The 25844-nt window shown below is 41.5% G+C and overlaps 1 protein-coding gene across 2 annotated transcripts in view; it reads left to right on the forward strand.

Moving 5' to 3' along the window:
• NYAP2 (neuronal tyrosine-phosphorylated phosphoinositide-3-kinase adaptor 2) overlaps positions 1 to 25844 on the forward strand; it is a 266423-nt gene that overhangs the window by 142562 nt on the left and 98017 nt on the right. For both annotated transcript variants that reach the window (XM_027049063.2, XM_053215873.1), the window contains one exon: positions 12218 to 13324. In XM_027049063.2, the coding sequence (XP_026904864.1) occupies positions 12218 to 13324 (1107 nt within the window). The remainder of the gene's footprint in view (positions 1 to 12217; positions 13325 to 25844) is intronic.

Raw genomic sequence — 25844 nt, forward strand, 5'->3', positions numbered from 1 at the left:
GCTTTAATTAGTTAGGTTCTTTTCCTAAATGAAACAAATCTTTAAGATAAAGTAGTCCTCGAAACTCTAAGGAGATCAATTTTCACTAAAAAAAAAAAAATGAAAATGGATGGAAGAAGGAAGAAAATCTGAAGGAAAGGATGAGAAAGAAAATTGAAAATTTTGAAACATTATGCATTGGTAGTTTATTGTCCAGTACACAAGTATCTATAGGAATGGTTGATCAAATGCCTATGGGGGTAAGTCCCTCTGTTAAGTTTGTTGTTTTTTTTTTTTTAAAGATGAGTTGTTTCTGTCTTTGGAAAGCTCATAATCTTTAGGAGAGAGAAGCCGATAACCAGGTGCAAGGTAGGAAGCGCAGGAGGTAACAAAGAAGAAATACGTGAAGCACAAGTAAAAAACAAAAACAAAAAACAAAAAACAAAACTAAGCGGAAAGAAAGGAAGTATTGACGCTTGAATTAGGGCTTGAAGGATGGGAGGATTTGTGTTTCAGGGAGATAGTGGGAGAGGAGCAGAGGAGAGTGTCAGGGCGGCGTCTGAACACACACACATCTGAGAACTGTGGGCAATAGTGGACGTTTTCTTTGGCCACAGTGCAGAGTATGTGAAGAAGGCCAAAAAAAGCAAGGATGGCCATTACGTTTGGTTCTCATGGGAGGTCTGGTGTGCTACGAAGTGAAAGCATACTTGTGGCCTTGGTGGGAGTCGTTCTCTTGCTACTACGGAAAGATCCTGCTACGTGCAAGATGGTTAACCCGTAAGGGGGTTTCTGGGCACTTTTGTTTCCTATTTCCCACATCTGTGACCCTGTTTCAAATGGCCTTGCTATATTAAGTTTTGAATCCATGAAGAAAGTTTTTGTTTTTTTTTTCAGGGAATGACTGCCATAACCCCCAAATTCATGGACTAAGATAGTGTTTATAAAGTCATGAGACCTTACGTTCTCTACTTTACATTGCAGGATCTAACCTGTGAATTTGGTCTACCCCTCTGACCTTTCCTTAGCATAAGGCAATGGAAAAAGGACTGTCTTAATCCCTCAGCCCCTCAGCTAATTTTTATGTTCTTCTGTTCTTCCTTTTTGGCAGGGAAAAATATTTAACCTGCCTCAGTTTCTATACATGGGCATGGTGGAATATTCCTCCTTTAACCGATCCTTCCATCACCCGTATGTTCATCTGTTTTGTCACTGTTATTATTCTCCACACGCATCATCATCTTCCTGCCTCATAATTCAAATAATGCCTAAGAAATGGCAAAACCGAGGGTTGTTCATGGCTCTTTAGAGCCACTGGAGAATACCAGAAATCCTGAATGCTGACTAAGAATGTCAAAAGTCTACTGTTCCCTGACTAGTGAGGAGATATTTACTAAGAACATCTGATGTTCCAGTCAGAGGATTTAACAAAGATCATGACAAATGGGGACCCACCTCCATCTCTCATGGAGTTTGTACTCAAGTGGGAGAGAGGAAAATATATACACAAGCTTAGAAGCTTACATAAACCAGTTGAGAAATAAACAAGAGAAATATCCAATGTGATGTGTGCTGATTGAGTGGTCATGAAGACTTCTCTGAAGACACGACTTCATGCTGAGATCTGAATGCCACAAGGAAGCCAGGCATGTATAGTTTGTGGATGTCAAACAAAAACCAGAGCTGAACAGTAGTTAAAGTGGCAAATATAAATTTTATTTAAGACTATAATGAGAGGGGAAAAGAGACCTCATACAGAGGTTCCTTTCCATCCAAACACAGCATGGGCAAGTGGGAGTTTATAGCCAAAGAGCAAGGTGGGGTTCGGTGGATGGAAAATTATAACAGAAGACATCAGGGGTAAAGGGGTTTCTGGTTGAATGGACTTAATAAGATTTTTGCTGAAGACAGGCTGGGGTGATCAGATATTCCCTGGGGGGGGTGGCAGAGAATGAAGAACCCAATCAGATATCGAAGATGATCAGATATTGAGGGTGGGGGGTTGGGATTAAAATGATTTTAGCAGGGTTATGTAAAATTGGATTTTATAAGGAAGTGCACAGGTAAGCCTAGAGAAAGGTTCAGGAACCTGACTAATGTTTGGTCACGCAAGAAATTTTGTCAGCTATGAAACCTGCTAAGCATCCCCAACAGGGATGATCCCTGCAGGACAGTCCTTCTCCCTGATGGATGCATTGCCTCCAGTTCTTTTTTAATTTTTTTTCTAGATTTGTGTAAAGTATGGAATGTCAGGTGGAATCTGAAAGACTGCAGTTGTGAAGCCAAGGAAGTGCCCATAGCTCTGCACCATTTCTGTTCTTTATAAGTGGGCTGTGTCTAAAAGGCATCCAAGGACTGGAGCAAGAGAACAGTGATTAGGAAAAAAGATACCGCCCGGGGGTGGAAATATCAACTATACAGTTGGGATAAGTATTGTGAACACAGGGTTGTGTCTCCTTGGAAATGCTGGCTGCCTTCCTGGACAGATTCCATGAAATGGTGATACTGTGGTGAATTTTTTCTGGTGCAGTACTGGCCTTCAATCTATAATCTCAGAAACTCCACCATCAGTTATCTAGAATACCCAAGATGTCATAGTAGCCAAGCTCAAAAAACATGGGTATATGTCACAGTCTGTTTGGGCGGTTATCTAAAATACCATAGATTGAGTAGCTTATAAACAACAGAAATGCACTTTCACAGTTTTGGAGGCTGGCAGTCCAAGATCAAGGGGCCAGCATGGTCATGTTCGGGTTGGGTTCCAGGTCTCCACATGGTAGAAGAGGCTGGGGGGTCTGTGGGGGGGTCTCTTTCATAAGAGAATTAATGCCATTCACAAGGGCTCCACACTGGTGAGCTCATCCTCTCTCAAGACCCTACTTTCTGACACCATAACATTGGGTGTTACGATCCCAGCATGTGAATTTGGAGCGCTGGGAGGGGGGACGGCAAACACTCTGACCATAGCAGTCCATGAACCTTGTTTTTAATGAGAAACAGATGCACGGTATTTCGGAACTCAAAATTCTTACAAAGTTTCTTGACAAGTCTGAAGTTAGGAAAAGAAAGACTCATGAGAATCATATATATAGTGGCTTTAGGTTCTACGAGCATGCCGAGTCCATCCCCACAACAGAGATATAATGGAGGACCAGATACCCAGGGCACTGCTGTGGGGTGCCGCCATGTTTTGCTCTCTAAGCTTCCTGGTTTTATATTCCTTGTGGGTGGCAAGATCCCCTCTGGTTGTTCTTCCTTTAATATATTAATGCCTTCATTCTGATTTCAATCCAGTCTTTTTCACCAGAAAATATGTAATCTCTTTTTATATCTCTTCTTTGAATCATCCTGTGGTGATTTTATAATACTCAGAATGCAATCTTACTTCCTTAATTTTTCTATTCTGGAAAGATGCTTTCTGTTTCCTCAGGGTGCACACTGTACTCTAGTTCTATGAAAATAACAATAGCATTTTCTATGAGATATCTACACAAACAGGAAATTAATTCTGGGATTTCTTTCAGTTATCTAGTGCCATGCAGTAAACCAACCCAAACTGCTATGGCTTAAAAAACAGCAACAGTTTATTACTTCCTATTATTCTGTCAGTTGACTTGGCTTCTTTGAGTGATTCTTCTACCCTATATGACATTGGTTGGGGTCTCTCATTTGGCTGCATTCATCTGGTATTTGGGATGGGTTGGAAGGTCCAAGAGCATTTCACTCACATGTCTGGGCTTACTTCCCCTCCACGTGGCCTCCTCACATCACCAGGTTGACTTTCTTCGTAGCGTGTTAGTCTGAGAGTTCTTACATGGGAGTTGGCTTTTAAGATAGAGGAAGTGAAAACTGTCAGTCTTCCTAAGTCCAAGATTCAGAATCACTTCTGCCACATTCCAGGGGTCAAGGTAAGTCACAAGGCCAGCCCTGATTTGAAAAGGGTTTGACAGACTCCAACCATTAATAGGTAGAAAGCACACAAAGTGGGAAGGAATGGAAGGTAGCTATCTATGAAGACTGTCTACCACAATTTGCCTTTCAGCTACAATATTCCCAGTAGGAAAAATATTCTCACTCTCTTGCCCAAACATTTCCTTACATGACAACAGCAGCTTGAAATCTCGGATTTCACCATTTCAATCATGCCCCTGTGCCATGAGGCTCCTTGAGTGCATTTCCTCACATGCAAAGGTCTTTAAGCTAAAAGTGCAATTTATCTGTCTTGCAAAACCTGACAGAGACTGGCAGCTCAGGAGCAGGAAAACTGCAATGCTGTTCAAAAAAGGGGGGGCTGGAGGTTGGAAGGGCACATAGAAGTCACTGGCTCATAGTGATTCTGAAGTCCACTTCCACAACTTGCACCCGGTTGCCCCTAATCTGATGGCGGAAAATATGTAACGATTAGGTCCCTGCTTTCTCTGGTTTTGGTTCTCTGTGGCTCTTTGTCTTACTCTCTGAGTCCTCACATCTGTTTTCCAAGTCATCTTTTCCTGTCCAGAAGAAGTGACCTGTCCCTCGAGAGACTTCTCAGCTCTCTTCCTGCCCTGAAAGTTTGGGGGCCCAAAGACTTTTTTTTTAAATTTAAATTTGAACAGCGTCCTTTTAGTCAAAGTTAACGAAGTGCCTTTACAGTGTTTGTGGTCTTCGTAAGAATCAAGTTATAGGCTATTCCATTAGACAAAAGACAAACACCAACTGTTTTGAGACAGACCTGTCTTCTCAGGGTTGTGGTCAGAGCGTTGTGGAACAACACTTGTAAGATTCTTAAAAGATTATTTCAGTTCTCTACCTTAATCTTTCAAAGATTTCAGTAAGGGGTCCTATTTGTAGATTTCAGTAAGGGGTCCAAATTAAGGGTCCACCCTTAATATGATTTTTACCTCAAGACCACCTTTTACTGGAAGAGCTCTGGATTGACCTTTGCCCTGACGGCCATTTTTCACTTTGAAAACCCTTTGCTGATCTGACAAGTCTTCGTGGCAAGTCCTGCGTGCAATGATTTCCTTTCATTTTGCTTGAGAATGGAACACTTCCTTCATTTGTCTCTTTCTTTCGCACACAGCCCTCTACCATACAAGGCCAAACAAGCCAGCTGCCATTTCCACATCCTTCCACAATTCTCCTTACTCAGGCTCACCCATTCATTAGGTACACTTTAGATTTTCTACATCACCACAGGCAACCGTCTTGCCAACTTTCCACCAACCTACAACACCGTGTTCTTTTATTATGGCCTCTAATAGCAATTTTCTATCCAAATTTTTAGTCTTCCAATGGCTTCCTCACTGTCCTTCAGGCTTCTGTCACCATCCCAAGGCCAATGGATAAGTTTTAGATTTTCTGTTAAGGCAGTTCCATACTTCTGGTACCAGTTTCAGATATACGCATACACACATCTCCCCAAATTTAGAGACATAAAAGTAATGATCATATTTGCTTATAATTCTGTGGGTTGGGAATTCAGTGGGGTGCAGTGAGGATGAATTGTCACTGATTCAAAGTGTCTGCTCTCTCACCTCAGATGGTTCAGATAGTACAACGTTCACCAGAACTGCTTGACTGGGGTCATATGGCCAGGATTTCATTTTCATTATTGATTGTTTTTCTTAGTTCTTTTCCCCTAGGCTGGCTTGGGCTTCTTCACTGCATGGTCATCTCAGAGTAGTTAGACTTCCTTCATAGTGTCTGACTTCCTTTGGAGGAAAGTGAAAACTGCCATATTCAACGGGAGAAAAGTACCTCACAAGGGACAAAAAAGTATGCACAATTACTAGAAAGGAAAGAGTTGATGGAGCCCTCCCTGAAGGCCATCAACCAGCGATTGTCTGCTTTAGGACTGTTCAAACATCCCTTATCATAACTTATGAAAGATATGTGAGTCCTAGGAAATATCTATATACTTAAATATTGTTTCAACCAATAACCTCTACTCTTATCACGAGATGCGCTCATATTTTCTAATCTGATTTAATTCATTTCTTTTAAAATATTGGTGACAAACTCCAATTTTATTTTATAATTACTGCGTTGAGATGAGTAATAAAAAAAAACAGTGGTTCTGATTAAAGTCTCTTATTATCTATGATAAAAATGAGTACATATAATAACGCACTTAAAAATAATTTGCCCAAAGTTATGCAGCCTAACTGAAGCAATGAAGTGATTAGAATCATGTCTTCTAGCTTAAGCCAAGACACTAAATCCCATTCAACTTGAAACCATGCTTTGGACCAGTTCCATGTCTTACATCGTTTGTCTCCATCCAAACGTTGATCCGACTTCTCTGTTTTCCAGAACAATAAGTCCTACAACTCCAATTCCGATCCTTTTTGCACATTAATCATACTTTCCTGGTCTTACAGTAAACAGATCAAGGGCACTTGCAACTCTCATTCCTTTATAAACAGCACCTTAATTTAACATACATACATACATACATACATACATAAATAAATAAAGTAAAAAGGACCAATTTTGTGGATGGTATTGTAAAGCTTGTGACTGTGGAAATAAAAATATCCCTCAAACCCTTGGAATTTTGAGTTGTGAAAAGAGAGTTATTGTGAGCACAGTTCTGCTGAAAGTGGGAAATGTGTCTCTCACCTTCCAGAATCAGCCAGTTTCAGGATCGCACAGTGTGGACACTACTTCTCATCACTGGACTCTCTTTTCCCAATTGAATTGCCTGCGTAATATATCTCTATAACTGGAGCTACACAGTTAAGGTGCTACCATTATAGCGTAGGCTGGGGAGACCTTTTATTTTATTTTTTTATGCTTTTATTTTTATTTCTGAGGAGACCTGTTAAAATATTCTATGCCAAATACCAAATAACAAATTACAGAACTATCCACCCCTGTTGTTTTCTTTTGTTTGAAAATGTATATGAGATTGAGGTGCCTCGATGGCTCATTTGGTTAAGTGTCCAACTCTGGGTTTCGGCTCTGGTCTTGATCTCACGGTTCTTGAGTTTGAGTCCTGCATCGGGCTCAGTATCGACAGTGCAGAGCCTGCTTGGGATTCTCTCTCTCTCTCTCTCTCTCTCTCTCTCTCTGCCCCTCCCCTGCTCTCTCTGTCTCTGTCTCTCTCAAAATAAATAAATAAATAAATAAATAAATAAATAGTATAAAAGATTGAATTGAAATGATGAGATTTCATTTTTTTTAAGTCGTTGGTAAGGAATTTTTGTCTCTTCTTCAGTAGTAATGTACAGCCCTTGGGCTGCATAATTTCTAAGAGCCCTTCAAATTCTGAGATTCTGTGGCCAGTCAGGGAAATACTGACATGACCTGTGTTGTGTCTTCTTGGGACAGGAACATCCACAGATACTAAAGCATGGTTTTACATTATATTTTTTTAATAAGGGAAAATTATTTCAGAAGGATAGGTTGACAAAGGACACGGTGAATTTCCAAAATTAACTGTGAAAGACGGATCATCTGGGCATGACTGAAAGCCATGCATAACCTTTGTGCTCCGATATTTCATTTCAAAAATGTCACTTTCTGCTTATTCAATGCTACTGTCATCATACTATTTTAAGCATTAAAATTTGTGTTCTGGAGCTGAACAGGAATTATTGCCTCTATCTTTGGGTTTATTAGAAATAATTTAAAATTCATTCAATAGCAATAAAACTCACCTTTTTTTATTATGGTTGAATTTGGTTTAATGTGGAAATTTGCAAGCAATTTTCATTGTCTTTTATTAGCAGTATTTCAGCATCTATGTATATAGATCAAGACTGTTTTGAAGTATTCTCTAAAGAAATGACTTTTTAAACATGATTTTTTTTCTTTAATTTTTAATGGCCTAGAGTGAGGTTAAGGTAGAATAAATTATGTGACAATGTTGTTTAAAATTTCAGACTTTGCCTTATATGGGCAAACTTAAAAAAAAAAGCGTATATGACAGTTAAAACAAATTTTTATTTCTCCATGAATTATTTACTCAATTGCAAGGGGGATATGGAATGGGAAGCAACTATTGCCCGGGAAAAAAAAAAAAAAAGTCTCCAGATATCAAAGGAGTGAATCTGTTTATTCATCCCTATCATCTGAAATTTACTTAACACTTTACTATCTAAATAAACCTCAATACGCTCATTTCAAATTTGGATCAATACAAAGAAAGAGGACTAGGAAACAAAATGTGCTTGCATTATGTGAATCTGCCTGCATTAGGCTCTTTTTATCACACAGGGTAACGCAGAGGAATAAGGTTGCCCAGATAATGAAGTATTCCTTGGGCAAGGCCGGCTGGGGAATTACTTCAGCTGGTGGGCAGTAGAACAACGTGGAACAGGACATAATGTGCTGAAGCAAACCACAACAACCAAAAAGCATCCAGAAAATGGGTTGGGATCAGAAGCACGTGCCCTGGCACAAATTAGAGATCGACGAGTCAGACTGAGAAAAGCAACCAGAATTACAGGTTGTGGGTACCAGGATGGATAGCTGGGAGGAATATTTCTGTATTTAGGTGTAATTGCTCTTTGTGACTTGACTCCAGGGGATAAGAGGATACAGGGCAGAGGCAGGTGAAACGTACATTTAAAAAGGCTGGGAGAGAGTTGTATTAATTTTGAAAATAACAAAGCTATTTCAAGTATTTTAATGCCAGAAGATGGAATTAAAGTGAGTGCTTAACATTCAACTGTACAGGGTCTTTATGCCTAATGAATACATTATTATCCAAGTCATTTTGGGTTTCCATAACAAAATACCATAGACCAGCTTAAACAATAGCTTAAACAATAGACATTTATTTCCTCTCGTTTCTTGAGGCCAGAGGTCCAAGATCAACGTGCTAGGATAGTTAGTTGGTTTCTGGTGAAAACTCTTCCTGACTTGTAGATGGCTGCCTTCTCACTACATACTCACATGGTGGAACCCCACCCCCACCCCCCACCCCCCGACCCCGGCCATGAGGGCCCAGTCCTCATGATCTCATCCAAACCCAATTATCTCCCAAAGGCACCATCTCTAAATACCATTATATTGGGGGTTAGTGCCTCAACACGTTACCGTGGGAGGGATGCAATTCAGTCCATAGTAAAAGTGAATTTTGATTATCTAAGAGTCACCGTAAGAGTCACATATTATATTTTATTCCCCCGGTAAGACAGTATCTGTGTTTAGTTTGGCACTGAAGTGGTCTCATAGTACGAATGGATTGCCTATATTCCTTCCTAATGAATAGTTGCTCTACTTTAATTCTATGCTGTGTTCTCGAACAAAACCTTTTCTTTCTTCAATCATTTCATAGATATGAAGTATTTTTACTTATTTTTTTTTCTCTTCCTTTTGGCACGCAGAATGAGTGTCATCTGCTCACATTTTGAGTATAACCCAAGCATTGGTCGTGCCCATTCCAAAGGCCATCTTCTAACCTATGTGGGAAGAGGGACGTTGGTTCCAAGGTTGTTCGTGAGGCTACTGCCTCCCTAAGTATCAAGTCATTACCAGCCCTACCACTGACCCCTCCCTGCCTGGGAATCCTGGGTTATAGTCTTCCCTTAGTGTAGTCTGCTTCCTAGTCTTGGGCTCAGATGCTTGAATTCTGCCTGTCCTGTTATTTCTTTCCATATAACCACCCAAGTCTAGGTGGGGATATCAGACTTTATGAAAGGTTAAAGAAAACAAAAGCAGATTATAATTTAGAAGGTATAAAAAGGCTAATCTTATTCTACATGTGACCACTCCCATATAATGAATTATCATCTCATGGACACATTAATTCCTAGTTTTAGGTTTACCCTCCATTCACAGAGCACCTCACCAATCAGACTTCTCTCCTCTAAGGTTTCCCCTTTAGCCCAACCCACTCAATCTCTAGAACCCAATAATCAGTGGCAAATATTTTCCCAGAGTGTGAGTTACTTAGCCTATATAAGATTCTGAGGTGGAAGAAGGTAGGAAACAAGCTTTAGAAGGATAGTCTGGATAGGCTTTTGTTCCTCTGCGTATTAACTCCCTGGCCCTCAAGTACTAAGTCAACTTTATTCAATTATGTATAATTTTACTTTATGCATCGGGCTCACATTTTTATATATCATCTGATGGGTTTTTTAATTCATGAAAATTAACATACACAGTAGTCTTTAAAACCAGTAAACTTTAAGACCAGTGAGAGATACAGAGAGGAGCTACTGGTCCACTTTGAGTCCCTCCTAAAGAATTCTCTAGGCATTTTTCACCCAATTGTGTCTCTAGGCTTTTCCCTTTTGGCACTAACAGACTCCATTGCTATAACCCCCTGGAACTCAGCATCTAGTTTTTCCCGATATGAGTTAAAGGAGAAGCCCAGATACATTAAGAAACTTCCCTTCAAAGAGGTGTTTGATTGTAGTGAGTAAAAACTCACTCATTAGGGGCACAGAAGAGTAGAATATTTGAAAGAATGACCCAGAAAAGTGAGAGACATAACCACTTCTAGAATGTTTGATGAGCTTCCTCCCTCTGAAGCCATGTTTGATGTGCAGAGCAGCCTGCTAACTAATCTTTAAGCGCTCGCTTCTCCTTTAGTAAGCTTTAGAAAAACTCCTGTGTCATAGTATGCTAATTGAAGAAAGCAAAATGATCTCAGGTGTTTCCTGATTTGTGTCTTGAGACCCCCTGTCCCCGCCCTTACGGCTGCAAATTGTCGGGAAGCCTGTTATTTTCTCAATCGTTTTACACCTATAAGCTACACTGTCACCTTACATTATATGCTACTATTTACCGTAAGTAACTGCATTCCACCACACCGCATAATAATGATAATCATTGTAATCATATATCAGCACAATGAGCTAATGAGATAATAACAAGATGCCAGTACCTTCCCTGCATGCTAAATAATTGATTTCAGTCACAGACAAGTTGCCAGCCTGTTCCACCCCACTGTATAGTGTCAGAGTTTACGTTTCACTACAAGGGGTGCCCGCAGTAGGCTGTTGAATGCACTCGTACGTATATCTGTTGTGAGTTTCCAAAAGTTATTCTTGAAGCTTACACAGCATTCTTTGGTTTATTTCCTTGTAAGGTGCTCGAGGGGGTTCTGATGTCTCAGTGCAACATACCTAATAAATTCATTCCAAGATAGCATTTGGGATATCAAAAGAGATCTCATGAACAAAAACAGACAAATACACCCTAATCAACAATACCTGGAGATTCAGAGATTAACTTGTCTAGCCTCATAAGATTTTCACATCAATTTCCCTTGAAATATCAGACCCATCTGTATAGAAGTTATTTATCTGAACCAAGGCAAAGATTAAGTCTAGCAGGCTAGGACATTTTTATCCTAAATGAAAGCGAGATGCGATCATGTGCAATAGCCACAACATTAAAAGGGCTCAAATCCCATGGTATTTTTGTGACCATTTGTGCTCAAAGAAACTTGATTTTGTCCTCCTGAGTTTCTCACTTAATTCTTGGAGGTTAATCTTTATGAAGTTTATGATCGTTTTTATGGAACATGTTTCATCGGAAGGTTTCTCTTTAGAAATTCTAAGGCAGAGGGACGAATTGCCCTGGTTAATGCATTTGTCAGTGTCGGATTATTAATATTAGTTTGAAGACAAACATTAGTACTGTTTTATCAGGTTTTCCTATGTATGGAAAGTGCTTGACTTTTTTTGAGTTTTAGTCTAAGCCTCAAACTAGAAATGAAGCAGATTACCACCTCCCACGCCGATCAAAACTTCATAGCAGTAGGGACGCCTGGGTGGCTTAGTCAGTTATGCTTATGATTTAGGCTCAGGTCATAATCTCGAGGTCCTTGAGTTTGAGCCCCACACGGGGCTCTGTGCTGACAGCTGAGAGCCTGGAGCCTGCTTTGGATTTTGTGTCTCCCTCTCTCTCTCTCTCTCTGCCTGTCCCTAGTTCTCACACTGTCTGTCTCAAATACAAATAAATATTAATTTAAAAAAAAGGGGGGGGGGGCGCCTGGATGGTTCAGTCGGTTAAGCATCTGACTTCAGCTCAGGTCATGATCTCACAGCTTGTGAGTTCGAGCCCCATGTCTGGCTCTGTGCTGACAGCTCAGAGCCTGGAGCCTGCTTCGGATTCTGTGTCTCCCTCTCTCTCTCTGCCCCTCCCCCGTGCATGCTCTGTCTCTCTCTGTCTCAAAAATAAATAAAAACTTAAAAAAAAAAAGTTCCTAGGAGCCAACTCGAGTAGAAGTCATTTTCGAAGGCTTTCCTATTGTAATAATCTATTTTACCTTTTTTTTTGATTTTCTCTTTTGCAGTGTCCACCAAACCGAGACCCCACAGTGATGAATATTCCAAGAAGATCCCTCCTCCCAAACCCAAACGCAACCCGAACACTCAGCTGAGCACCTCTTTCGATGAAACGTACATCAAGAAGCACGGGCCGCGGAGGACGTCGCTCCCGCGCGACCCCTCCCTGTCCCATGTCAGCAGCCCTGCGGGCGACCCCGAGGAGGAGGAGCCCGTGTACATCGAGATGGTGGGCAACATCCTCAGAGACTTCAGGAAGGAGGACGACGACCAGAGCGAGGCCGTCTACGAGGAGATGAAATACCCCATCTTCGACGACTTGGGCCAAGATTCCAAATGTGACCTTGACCATCACAGTTGCTCTTCGCAGTGTGCTACTCCCACGGTGCCTGACTCGGACTTCGCCAAGTCCTCCGTGCCATGTACTCCAAAGGGTTTGCTCTGTGACATCCCCCCGCCCTTCCCCAACCTGCTCTCCCACAGACCCCCGCTGCTGGTGTTCCCCCCCGCGCCCGTGCAGTGCTCCCCCAATTCCGACGAGTCTCCGCTCACCCCGCTAGAGGTCACCAAGCTGCCCGTGCTGGAAAACGTGTCTTACATGAAGCAGCAGCCGGGCGCGTCGCCGTCCGCACTGCCCTCCCACGCCTCCGGCCATCCCAAGCTGGACAAAGAGCAGGCGGCGGCCCTGGGCCCGAGCCCCGCGGCCTCCACCGCCACCGCGCTGTCCTCGTCCCCTCCCCCGCCGTCCACGCTGTACCGGACGCAGTCCCCGCACGGCTACCCGAAGAGCCACTCGGCCTCGCCGTCGCCGGTCAGCATGGGGCGGTCCCTGACCCCGCTCAGCCTCAAGCGGCCGCCGCCCTACGACGCGGTGCACCCGGGCAGCCTGTCCAGGGGCTCCCCGGCGGGGCCACATCCGAGCGCCAGGCCCGTGTCGCAGGACGGGTCCAAGATGGTCAACGCCGCGGTGAACACCTACGGCCCCGCGCCGGGCGCCTCCCGCTCCAGGACCCCCACGAGCCCCTTGGAAGAACTGACCAGCCTCTTCACCTCTGGGCGGAGCCTGCTGCGCAAGTCGTCGTCGAGCGGCCGCAGGTCTAAGGACCCCGCAGAGAGTAAGTGTGCAGAGTCCACGTTCCCTTAGAAGTAAGGGGAAGCCCCGGGTGTGCAGGTGAAGCCCCGAGGGCAGGGCCTTGGGTCCTTCCAGTTGAAATTCCAAAGTGGGGGCGCGCCTGGGTGGCCCAGTCGGTTCCCGTGGCTGACTTTGGCTCAGGTCGTGACCTCAGGGTTCACGTGGAGTTCAGCCCCTCCTGGGGCTCCGCGTCAAGCTCAGAGCCCGGTGCCCGCTTCAGATTGTGTCTCTTTTTCTCCCTGCCCCTCCCCTGCTTTGCACCCCGTCTCCGCTGCTCTCAAAAAAAAAAAAAAAAAACAAAAAAACAAAAAAAAACCACAAACAAACAAAAACAACAACAACAACAAAACACACACACACACACACACACACACACACACACAAACCCTATAAAAAAAGAGAGAGAGAGATTGCAAAGTGGGTTATTTAACTTTTGCGGTGCTGAAGGACACAGGGCGTTCTGGAAGCACTCCAAGGGACAGCGGGCCTAGGGAAGAGATGTTATGAAAAAGAAGAATGACTTTTTGCGGGACGAAGTATAAAATCTAAACGGTCACAGTGGCTCTGGGAAAGTCGAACAAAGTAAACAGGTCACTATGGAATTTTGGGGTAAATGTCTTGATTTTTTGAGAAAAAGGTAGACATTCAAACATATTGATAAATGTTAACATGTATCTTTCTCTTTACATTAAAAACCCACTTGAGCAAATGCTAGTCCCATGCTTTTGCTGGAAGCATAGAAATTAGAATGGAACTTAGTATTTCCCTTAATGCAATGAATGATTCTCCTTGCACACTTCGTGCTGTGATATTCTTACATTCACCCTAAACTGGAAAAGGCTCATTGCTTCCCTTTTAACAACTCTGGTAATTAGAATCTTATGCCTATGTTACTCTTCCTACAGACGCTGATATATAAATTACAGAAAGACCACTAAGTGGTGAATGGGTGGCCACTGAACTCTGAAGATGGGGAAATGTCTCTGTATGAATGACTAATGCTTTTGTGAGCCCCAAATCACTTCATAAGTTTACAGGAAAGTCCAAACAAATCCCAGTTTTCTCAGTGTCTGTTTCATGAAATTACATTGCTTTCCCTGGCTTAAAAATGCCTTAGGTACCTAAACTGGTAATTAATCATTTTCATCTCAGATCATCCCAATGCAGGATTTTATATATCCTCTCCCACAGTCACACTGAGTTCCTTCCTTAAAGGAAAAACAAAAAATCAATACTTCTGACGATGGAGATGATGACGGCATTTCTTAGAATAATTAATATGTATTGGTAGTTAGAAGCCACTTATCCTGCCTTTTCTGCTTGTTTACCCAGAGAGATTTATGTAAGTATTACTGCTTAAGTAATCCCCTGCCCCCCAAATCATTTCATTTACCTGACTAAAGGGAAAACAAATTTCTAATCTATTAGACATGTCTGAAGTTAAATACATACATGCATTTTTAAAATGATTTTTTTTTAATTTTCTGAAGTTTATTTATTTTGAGAGAGAGAGAGAGAGAGAGAGAGAGAGAACGAGCAGGGGAAGGGTAGACAGAGAGAGAGAGAGAGAGAGAGAGAGAGAATCCCAAGTAGGCTCCACATTGTCAGCGCAGAGCCTGACATGGGGTTCAAACTCACAAATCTCAATTTCATGACCTGAGCTAAAATAAAGTCAGACACTTAACCTGACTGAGCCACCTTGACGCCCCTAAAATTAGTGTTAAACTGAATTAAAAATAAGGAGCAATTTATTTCTAAAATAGGGGTTCTTGTGGCACCTAGGTGGCTCAGTTGGTTGAGCATCCGACTCTTGATTTCAGCTCAGGTCATGATCCCAGGGTCGTGGAATCTAACCCTGCATCGGGATCAGTGTGAGAGCGTGTGGAGCCTGCTTAAGATTTTATCCTTCTTCCCCTCTCCCCCACTCACGCTCTCTCTCTCTCTCTCTCTCTCTCAAATAAAACAAAAAATAAAATAAAATAATGGTTCTCAGTAAAAAACAATTTGGGCCCCAAGGACTTTCGGAAATGCCTGGAGACATTTTCAGTTGTCACAACTAGGGACACCACTGATATCAAGATAGAGGCAGAGATGCTGCTTAAAAGCTGACACAAAAAGATGATCTGGGCCACCATGTGAGGAGAGGCAAGTTTGGTAAACCCTGACCTAAATAATTTATCAAAGTTTAAAGTTTCTTCTAGATGATTGATTTGGTTTAAGCACAGATCGGTTAAGATTTTTGGAATAAGTTGGAGGAAAAAAATGAACGAAAAAGATTTTACTTTCAAAATATGTGATGGTTAGTGTGAAATTAATGGACGTTACATTCTAGAATTGGTGAAATTATTGGATTTTCTCCCTACCTACCAGTGTCTTTGGAGGATCCTTAACAGCTCCAGCTGGCAGCTATACCAATTAGCTAGAAAAAGTATATGTAAAAGAAATGATTAACTAATGAAGTTATTTCAAGAAAAATCCATCTGTTAGAATTCGGCTATGTGCTATATGTCACAGACTTCTCCATTCGAGTCCAAAACGAGCTTTGTGTACTTGTGAAACAAAGCTTATACATGGAAAAGTGATCCAGGCTCTTTATAGCTTTTAGGGATCTGAAGATTGAATTTCTTCCTTTCGTGTGCTATTAACCGTGTATCAACCCTTCCGAGAAAGGGCATGTCTTGTGTTACGTTGACTTCGATATCTTACTGTATGTGAAGGGACGGGAAGAAAAATGCAGATAGTGCAAAGAATAATTTCATACTATTTACTTTGGACTCCAGAAGAAAACAGACACTATCAGAGGCTAAAAAAAGCATTGTGGCTCTCAGGATCTTTCTGTAATTCGAAAAGTAGATCCAAAGTTGTTGATATTTGAGAGTTAACCTATAATCACTGTTGTTAGTATATTCAGTGAGGCAGCGCTCCCCTTTAGCCTTGTCAGATAGGATTTATAGATACCTACTGATACCATAGGAACAGAATAAATGGTATGAGGTAGTAGACATTCATGACTCCTAAATCTCAAGTATTTTTTGTTTTTTACATTTAAAGAACAAAGTTAAGGCTGGTATTTCTATCCTCCATACCCTCTGGCTTTCCCGGAAGTGCCGATTACGATAATTTACTAATACTCAATTCAAAGAAAATTTAATATTTGTTTTAACTTGAAAAATCTATGTTACATAAAATATGTGCCTTCAACTCTTATCTTAATAATCTATAACGTGGGCCACCTGGGTGGTTCAGTCAGTTGAGCTTCTGACTTCTGTGAAGGTCATGATCTCGCAGTGCATGGGTTCAAGCCCCGTGTAGGGCTCTGCGCTGACAGCTCAGAGCCTGGAGCCTGCTTTGGATTCTGCATTTCCCTCTCTCTCTCCCTCTCCCTCTCTCTCTCTCTCTCTCTCTCTCTCTCTCTCTCAAAAATAAAAATAAAACACTGAAAAATTTTTTTAAATAATCTGTAATGATACACCTAACTTATTACTTTCATATCTTAAAAGCTTTACAGCTGTTGATACGGATTGAGTAATAGGAAAGAAATAAATTCCATTTCACTGCATGATTTTCTAAATAAGGCCTTTGTATTAATTGTTCTAGGAAGTTTTTTCCCCTGGTTGATGGGACATTGTAATGTTGCTTTGTTCTATGTGAGGACACTTAATAGTCTCTCTCATGATAATAAATTTTATTTCAATTGGTTAGGATTACTATTTCTTAATTTTGTGCGGAGAGATGGAATCTATGAGGCACGTAAGAGGTGATTCATTTGTATTTTATTGCTGTAAATTTTTGTCTTTATGAGAAGTAGGCGAAGTACAGATATGTTGACAGTGAATTTGGAGTATTCACCATAATAGTATTTAGAATATTTTTCTCTTCAAATAAAAAATATTTTCTTGGGGGAGGTGGTGCCTGGATGGCTCAGTCAGTTAAGCATCTGACCCTTGATTTCGGCTCAGGTCATAATCTCATGGTTGGTCGGATCAAACCCTGCATTGAGCTGTGCCCCGAGAACTGGGAGTCTGCTTGGGATTCTGTCTCAGCCCCTCCCCGGCCCTCTCTCTCCCCAAAATAAATAAATAAACATTTAAAAAAAACAATAAATATTTTTAAAAGAAGGATTTTGCCTATGTTTAATATAAATGCATGAATATATGTTCCTATAAAAACGTTCAAGTCACAATGAAGAATATAATTAAATTCTATAATACCCCCGAGGGAGAGCATGAGATAGGAAAGGTATAAGTGGAGAGATGTTAATAGAAAATTTAAGGAAAAATTAGAAACATAAAAAGGCAAAGTGACTAATTCAGAGACTAAGGCACCAAGAAAGATACAAAAGGAATGCAAATACAGGATGAGATGGACATATAAGCCAATATGGCCACCAATATATGAAGCACATGGAAAGGCACACATAGAGACCATGGAAGGACACAGAGACACGGTGGGCCTAAAGATAGAGCAAAGAAAAACGAAGATGTAGGCCCACTCATCCGGTATCAATATTAGAAAATCAAAAGAAACCCAAGATGTTGAGTCGGCGTTGGTGAAGTTTCATTATCCACAACAATATGCCACATTAACGGAGATGTACAATTTTGTACTGTTACATCTCATCTTTCAGCCTCTTGAAAATATTCCCATTTAAGACTTTTACATGCTATGTTATATTTTTACAGTTGTAAATATAAATGGATCTTATGGGTTTGATGAAATAAACCTAGGAATCTAATGCAACCTTTGCCTTTCCATTCACTTTCTTAACACACACACACACACACACACACACACACCTTTATCCTTTTGTAAGTTGTCTGAGGTACAGTAATGCTAAAATATTGGGCATTGCTAGTGAAGCAACGTTTCCAACTTACTCTTACTAATTTAATTTTAAAAAGAATTTTGAATTAAACAAAGAATGATTTTGAAAGGCAATCTTTTAAAATATATTTCTGGGGGTGCCTGGGTGGCTCAGTTGGTTAAGCATCCGACTTTGGCCCAGGTCATGATCTCACAGTTTGTGAGTTCAAGCCCGTGTCAGGCTCTGTGCTGACAGCTCAGAGCCTGGAGCCTGCCTTGGATTCTGTGTCTCCCTCTCTCTGACCCTCTTGTGCTCTGTCTCTGTCTCTCAAAAATAAATAAATGTAAAAAATAAAAGTAATTGAAAATTTAAATATATTTCTGTATTTATATATTATACCGCTTTTCAGAAAAAAGGGAGGGTATACTAACATAATGCAGCCATCTTTATGATTCAGGGTCATTGTTGTGATCATCATTGTATGCTTAACTCTGTGATAATGCACTTAAAGTGTCTAGCAAGGTGACCTGAACAGGAGACACCTCACGCAGTGGTGACTATCATTGTCCCCGGCCATTTGTAATAACAGTGGCACAGTGTTGATAGCTTAATAATTACTGGGATGTCTTCAGGGGATATTTGAGTTTGTAGCTCTGACTAACCCTTTACCACTATATCATTTCAAGTTATTTCAATTCTTATGTCTGTTTCTTGTGGTTTTCTGGCTTCCTACCTTTCTTTGGGGTAGTTTTATTGATGTAGATAGGCTCTCTTTCCCTCCCTCCACCTCTTCTGTTATCCTTCAACTCTTTCCTTCATTGTCCTATCACACCATTAATCAGTTGTAGGCCAAAGAACAGATACCCAACTTTGTCTTAGAAGCCTCTCATCCAATGTAAGTGTGTGACCTTCAGTGTAGGGACTCTGTGACCTTTACTTTCAAAGGCCACTTTAACCAGTTTACTGTCTTGAATGACAAGTTCTTGGATTCCTATCTGAGCTGGTAAGAATATCGACTTCCCAAGAACTAGGCTGTCCTAGGAAACCTGAAATGAAAGTTAGTTATTTTAGGAGAACCTACACATTTGGTTTGGTGTGTTAACAATACTTTCTTCTGTAAAATTCAAAATGCAAAATAATTCAGGACTTTATATCTCCTCCTTTTCATTCCTGTGAAAGCAGGGGCTGAAAAGAGTGGCTAGGGCAAAAGCAAGTATTGAGAAGCCAAAGGGGATGGCAGAGAAGAGAATCTATGAGTCTGGGTCTCTCACTCGCTGTGAGAGTGGGTGAGCCCTCAGCCTGTGACTTTGGCCAGATCTTCTGGATGCCCAGTGACTTGGAGCCTCCTGACCAGAGTTGGGGGCTGGATCTGGAACTTGTAGAATTCTTGGATTCTTCAAAGCCATTTGGGACTCGAGCTACACTCAGAACACCTGAAGATTATCTCAGACTATTCCAGAAGGACTGGAAAGACCAAAGCCTATAGTTTTTTCAACATCTTAAATAAAGATACGACCCTTGTCAGGTCCCTCTCCTGCCGTTTGTTGGTTGCACCCCTCCCTCTGCTCCGAGTCCCGTGCTGTGGCCTCAGACTATTTTCTGCCTCAGCAAGTCTCCTTCCAGCTACTTAGAAGGGAAGTTGAGCCAGGACCTGAGTTATAATGATGCACTTGAGCCAAGACGGTGATGACCACCAAGGCTTCAGAGAAGGTACTTGGGTGGTTTGAAGTATGTAGGTAAAGACATAGAAAGCCTAGGCGAGTGGTCCAAGAACGTCTTGCGGCATATTCACCTGAGTGTTTTCAAAAACACAGATTCCTGGGGCACCTGGGTGGCTCAGCCAATGAAGCGTCCGACTCTTAGTTTCAGTTCAGGTGATGATACCATGGTTCATGAGATCGAGCCCCGTGTTGGGCTCCGTGCTGACAGCGAGGAGTCTGCTTGAGATTTTTTTTTCCTCCCTTCTCTCTCTGCCCCTCCCCACGTGTACACACGTGCTCTCTCTCTCTCTCTCACTCTCTCAAAATAAATAAATGAACTTAAAAAAAGAACACAGATTCCTGGGCCTTATTAGAGACTCATTCAATGAGAAACTCTGGAGGCTGGGCCTGAGATGTTGATTTTTTAATGAAATCACCAGTAATCCTGCTCTAACTCAAGGATATATGGCTATAATTAGCAATGCCCTCTACTTGTATGCAAGGGAAACCTATAAAGCACTGTTTTCCTCTAACAACGTCAAAAACATAATTTTTGTAAGAGAAGGCAGAGAGAGGAGAGAGCTTAAAATGAGTGAATGTTGTTTTCCTTTCGTTGAGTAAGCTATGGGTTGGTTGGCAGTTTCAAAGAAGACAAGTCAGGGTCATCTGGATGAATCAGTAGGGAAATCCATTTTTGCTCTGTCTGGATTCTCCCAGAGACCTTGGGAGTTTCATAGTGGGGTATGTGGCAGGTGATCTGTGAAGCACGTCCATTCTGGTTCGTTAGCCCATCCATCTTAGTCATGCCAGGCCTTTGCCATTCTCTTTATCAGAATTCCTCAGCACTTCAGTTTGGGAACCACCAGTAAGAGCTACTTCAGGCAGGAGCTGGTGCTGTTGGTCAGGGAAGCAGGAGAACTCAGGCCCGTAGAGGTCCCTACCCCAGAGGTCTGCCGAGATGGTTCCAGGCCACCCAAGGGGGAGGGCTGGCCAGAGCAGAGGGGGCCCTCCGATGGAGCCTCTACCCAGAACGAGGGTGTGCTTCCCAGAAAGGGCACCTAATCACATGATCTAGTTGATGTAGGACAGTAATATGACAGAATAGAGGTCTTCCCTGGAAAGACAGGGAAAGAAGGCATTATGAGGGCAATGAGGAGGTCTAGCTGTCATGACAGAGCGAGGATCCCAGGCATCCGAGCTGATGGCGGTAATGGAGAATGAGGTGGCGAAGTTCTAGGAAAATGCTTCTATGTCACACAGGTTTGTCTTAGGAACCATTTCAAGACCAGATTTCACGAACTATGGCCACAGCGGGATGCATCAAAGAAGCGAGCGGTGGGGACCTGGGAAAAGTGTGTGGTGCCCAACCTTTTCCTTAAGAATGCTTCTGTGATAATGGTAGCAGATTCTTTTACATGTTTCCTCTATGCCAGATGCTAGTCTAAGCATTTTCCATGTATTCCATCCTCGCTGAAATACTCTGAGGCAGGCGATATTAACATGGCCATTCTAAAGATGGGAGAAACTGAGGCACAGCCTGCCCAGAGTCACACACGGAGTAAATCTGGGACTTGAATCCAATTTTTTTTTTTTTGGCTCCAGAGTTTCTGGTTTTAATGATATTTTATGTACTCCTGACCAACACCCCCAATGTCTTTCCCCTCCCTATTGCCATTAAATTATAGCAGTTGTTATCAAATCTCTAATGACTTAGAGTGTTATCACTCCCAGGGGTATCAGCTTACTAAGAGAAAGCTGAATGTGTTCCTCAATGGCATGTACACCTTAACGGTTGTCATCAATTTAGGAAGGGGTTAGAAAACCTTTTCAGCACCCTCCCAAATTCACTTTGGAAGATCGTAGTCACTGTGATGGGCTCTTCTGTACAGCAGGCTTCTGCGCTGCCCCTCAGGGAGGACATGTGGTCTGCCCAGTGGGCCTCATGTGTCGAGTGGACCTAAATGACCTGGGCAAAAATATGTGAGTGCTCACCTCCATGCCTCTAAGTATAACTAAAGAGTGTACGTGTATATTTCTTTGGTCCATGAGATTTTCAACACTGAGCTACCAACTAGATGATTCTACTTCCAGGTTATCAGGCCTTTTGTCCTCGGCTGCTTGCTTCTTGTCCATAATTAGGTCATAGTTTGATTGCCTGTAGCTAGCCCAAGGGAAAAAGTAGCTTCTGGATCAAAAACCCCAGCCAATGCTCAAAGGCGCTGAGGGCCCTGGCCTCACTAGTCTAGAAACTGATCTAGGAAAGCAAACGCTCTGAAAGAGCCCTATGCAACATGTAAGCTTTGAATCACCTCTTTTCTCTTTAGATTTGTGTTAATGTGTGGATGACAGAATCAGACACGTATCTTTGAAATTAAAATGAAAAAAAAAACATAGTTCTTCAAGAACATACTGACCTACTTAATTATTACTATTTTTTAAAGCTCAAGAAATTTCTTTTCAAGATGATGAGGTTAAAAGAGTATAAGTAAAATCCCTTGATTCTGCAAATGCGTGTGACTTCTTGGTTAATTGGGACCATGACATTGTCTGTTTTCCTCATTCAGTTTCTTCTTGGATTGCAACATAGAATCACTGAAGAAGACATAATTTCATAAATAATTGCTCACCTTTCTGAGGGTAGCTGGCAACTGTCTTTGATTGATGCAGGCAGACGTGTTTATCCCCTGTGTTTATATTCTCCAGCTGCTGGATCTTTAAGTGCACTTTCTCGTTGGCAATTTAATCAACAATTTTCTCCATTAAGAAGAACCCTCCCTGCTTTACATTTATAAAATGCAAAAACATTTCAATTCAGAAATAAAGCTACACCAGTCTATTAAAACAACAACAACAACACAAGATTCCCTTAGCTTGTATTTAATATAGTAGGATGACTGATTTCTTTCCCTCCTATTGAATTGCCTCAAAGAAAAAATCCAATTTCTGATTTTTATTTAATATCCTAGGTTTTCAACACTTTGACATCTATAAGTAATAAAATATTAGTTATAAGTAAAGGCGTGCCTGTCGGCCCTACATTTGTCTTAGCTCCTAATTATATATGATCTAGAAGGCTCAGGCAGGGGCTGGATGTCACAAGAGATGGTTTCCATCTTGGCTCAACCATTAAAAAGCTTTGAGATTTTGGGTAAGTCAGTCCATCTCTTAATGCCTTAGTTTTCTCACTTTTCAAATGAAAATGTTAGGTGCTGAAACTGTGTGTCTTTTCTGGCTCTGTTGTTTGATGCATCTGTGGATTACTGGATGATGTGTACATCCCTCAAAACATGATTCTCTTCCTCCCTGTGAGACGGTCTGTCTGATGTTGTTCTCTGTTTCTGGAAGGGCTTCCTCATAAGTCCATAAAACGAAGTCTAATCCTTGAATCTGCTCAGAGCCTACCTACTTCTTCACAGAGTTTTTCTTATGCTATTGTCTACAAATAATAATCTTGTTCAAACTCCAAGAGCACTTTGTACTTCTATAACAGTATGTGTCTTATTCTGACAAATTGTGAAGTTTTTTTTTTTCTTCTTCCTATTAAGACATTTGGCCAAGGGGGTCAAGGGTCATACCTTTCCATCATTTTACTTAAGGCAGCCCTCAGCCCAATACAATTTTTCTCAACGTTGATACACAATAAGTATTTATTGAACTTGTTGAATTAATAGACATAGTGACTTAAGAGGGCTGTTATACTCGAGGAAACAAAAGACATATGAGAAATGTTTGACCATTAAGTAGAAAGAAAAAGAAAAATCAGATCCTATGACTCAGAAAACTCCACACTGAAATCAATATAGTCATTCAGCCCAAAATGACCTATGTTGAATGCTGCGTTTGTCGCTTTTGCTCTTAAGTGTCCTGTTTAAAAGAATGTCTATTCCATTCTAGGCAGATTTATTAGGAGAAAGATGTAAAGAATATAGCCATAAAGCATTTAAATGTGGACCATTTTGTAGATGTCAGACCGTCATCAGTTTCTGTATAAATGAATAGCTGTGAAAATGGATCACTTCTCAGCATTTGGAGAGAGAGAGAGAGATGCATTTTTTAAGAGAATCATAGAGATCAACATTTTAAAGAAGGACTTCTCATCTGCTTAACATGATGCATTATTGAACTTAGATGGTAAGGAGGATGAAAGCACATTCAACCAGGTCATTTAACCTCTTTGGCAGAAAGGTGCTGCATAAATCCAGGTAGCTCTTATCGTGTGACTGGAAGTCTTGCCCATATGTGCTGCCAGGTGAAAAGGGGTTCAAGTTGTAAAATCTTTGAAAAGCTTTTTTTTTTTTTAATTTTCCAAAAACTCTGTTTTTCGGGATTCAGTAAATGGATGGCAATTCCAAATTTAACGAAGTGTCTGTAGCGGTGGATGGTGCTTCTCGGTTGAAGCGAGCTCGTTATTGTCGTTAGTTGATGGGAGCTAGGTTAATTACATGTTCTACTTCTAGTGGAATAACCAATCAACTGGAGAATCTGGGCGTTTGCTCTTCCCAAATGAAAGAAGTGAAAATACTAAATAGAATCTAACAGGGAGGAGGGAGTGTTAGTAACATGAATTTTTGAAGCAGCCTTTCCTGTCTCACTAAGTGTGTCCAGAGCAGCTGAACTTAAAGGATATCAAATATTTTTTTTCCTATTGTTTGCATGTATTTCCTTGTTGTAGATGAAACCTATGCAATTAAGTGGGGAAAGAAAAAAGGAAGAAAGACAAAAGGTAGAAAGGGCCAGCAAATAAATATTGGGGGAATCCATGGATTGTTATGGGTGGGCAATCCTGAGGTAGGTTTTATTCCCATGACTCAAGTAAATCTGGATTCCCCGGGCGGTGTGTGTGGCTCAGTCGGTTAAGCATCTGACTCTTAATTTTAGCTCAGGTTATGATCTCATGATTTGTGGGATCGAGCCCTGCATCGGACTCTGCCCTGTCCAGCCCAGAGCCTGCTTGGGATTCCCTCTCTCCCTCTCTCTGCCCCTCCCCTGCTCGTGCGCTCTCTCTTTCTCAAAATGAATACATAAACTTAAAAAAAATGAAATCTAGATTCCCAGGAACTAGAAGATTTAGTCGGTTTCGGTGTTAGCCCCCAACAGAATGACCAGAACTCAGGTGAGGTACTGCTCTCTCAAAGCTATCCCATTCTGAGTATCAAAGTTGCCCCTAGATTCACAAACTAGTTTCATTCTTTGATTGATTAGTTATTAACTACTTACTAATGATTAATGACAAGAGAGGTGTGCCAAAACGATGAAGGCTTTTTGTCAATGTGGGCTCAAGAGAAATTTCAAACCTACGAAATTAAATTGCCTCAGGTTGGTCCTTGTTTGGTTGATTGATAATGTTACCTGAAGCCTGTGAAGAATTCACTTTGGCCTCTAAGCCAAGCTAGGTTTATGAGTTCTGAATATGAAGTATAATAAAACTGTCCATTGATGTTTCAGAGAAAAACAGCTTGATTGTCTATCCAGCCATGATTCTCCATTTCCCTTTCACGGCCGAACCACTCAAGTGAATGCTGTGTGTTTGCCGCCTCCAATTCTTGACCCCCTCACCCCATTTCCTCCAGTCCAGCTTCCTCTTCTGCTCACTCCCAAGTCACACGGGGCTGATGCCTAATTGGTCTCTCGCTCTGGCCTCTGCCTTCTTTTGGTTCTCTTTGACTTCACAGAACGTCTGACACTGTTATGTATTCCATCTGAAGACATTTCTCTTGATTTTCATGCAAAGTTACATCCTCATTAGCAATCCTTTTTGGACTGTCTTCTGCTTTTTTGGCAAAGGCCTGGGAGGTCTGCTCCTCCATTTATAAAAGAAAAAAAAAAACTCTTTTGACACATGCCTGACACAGTGTTGTGATTAGCATTTAAGTGTTTGCTTCCCCAACTAAATTGTCAGGGCACAATACTGCGAGACTTTTTCATTGCAGCAACTAGCACATTTTCTGGCCCAAAGTACATCTTCAATATGTGTTCCTTAAATCATCAAATGGCTGTTT

Source organism: Acinonyx jubatus, chromosome C1 (assembly GCF_027475565.1).
Source record: "Acinonyx jubatus isolate Ajub_Pintada_27869175 chromosome C1, VMU_Ajub_asm_v1.0, whole genome shotgun sequence".
NCBI lineage: Eukaryota > Metazoa > Chordata > Mammalia > Carnivora > Felidae > Acinonyx > Acinonyx jubatus.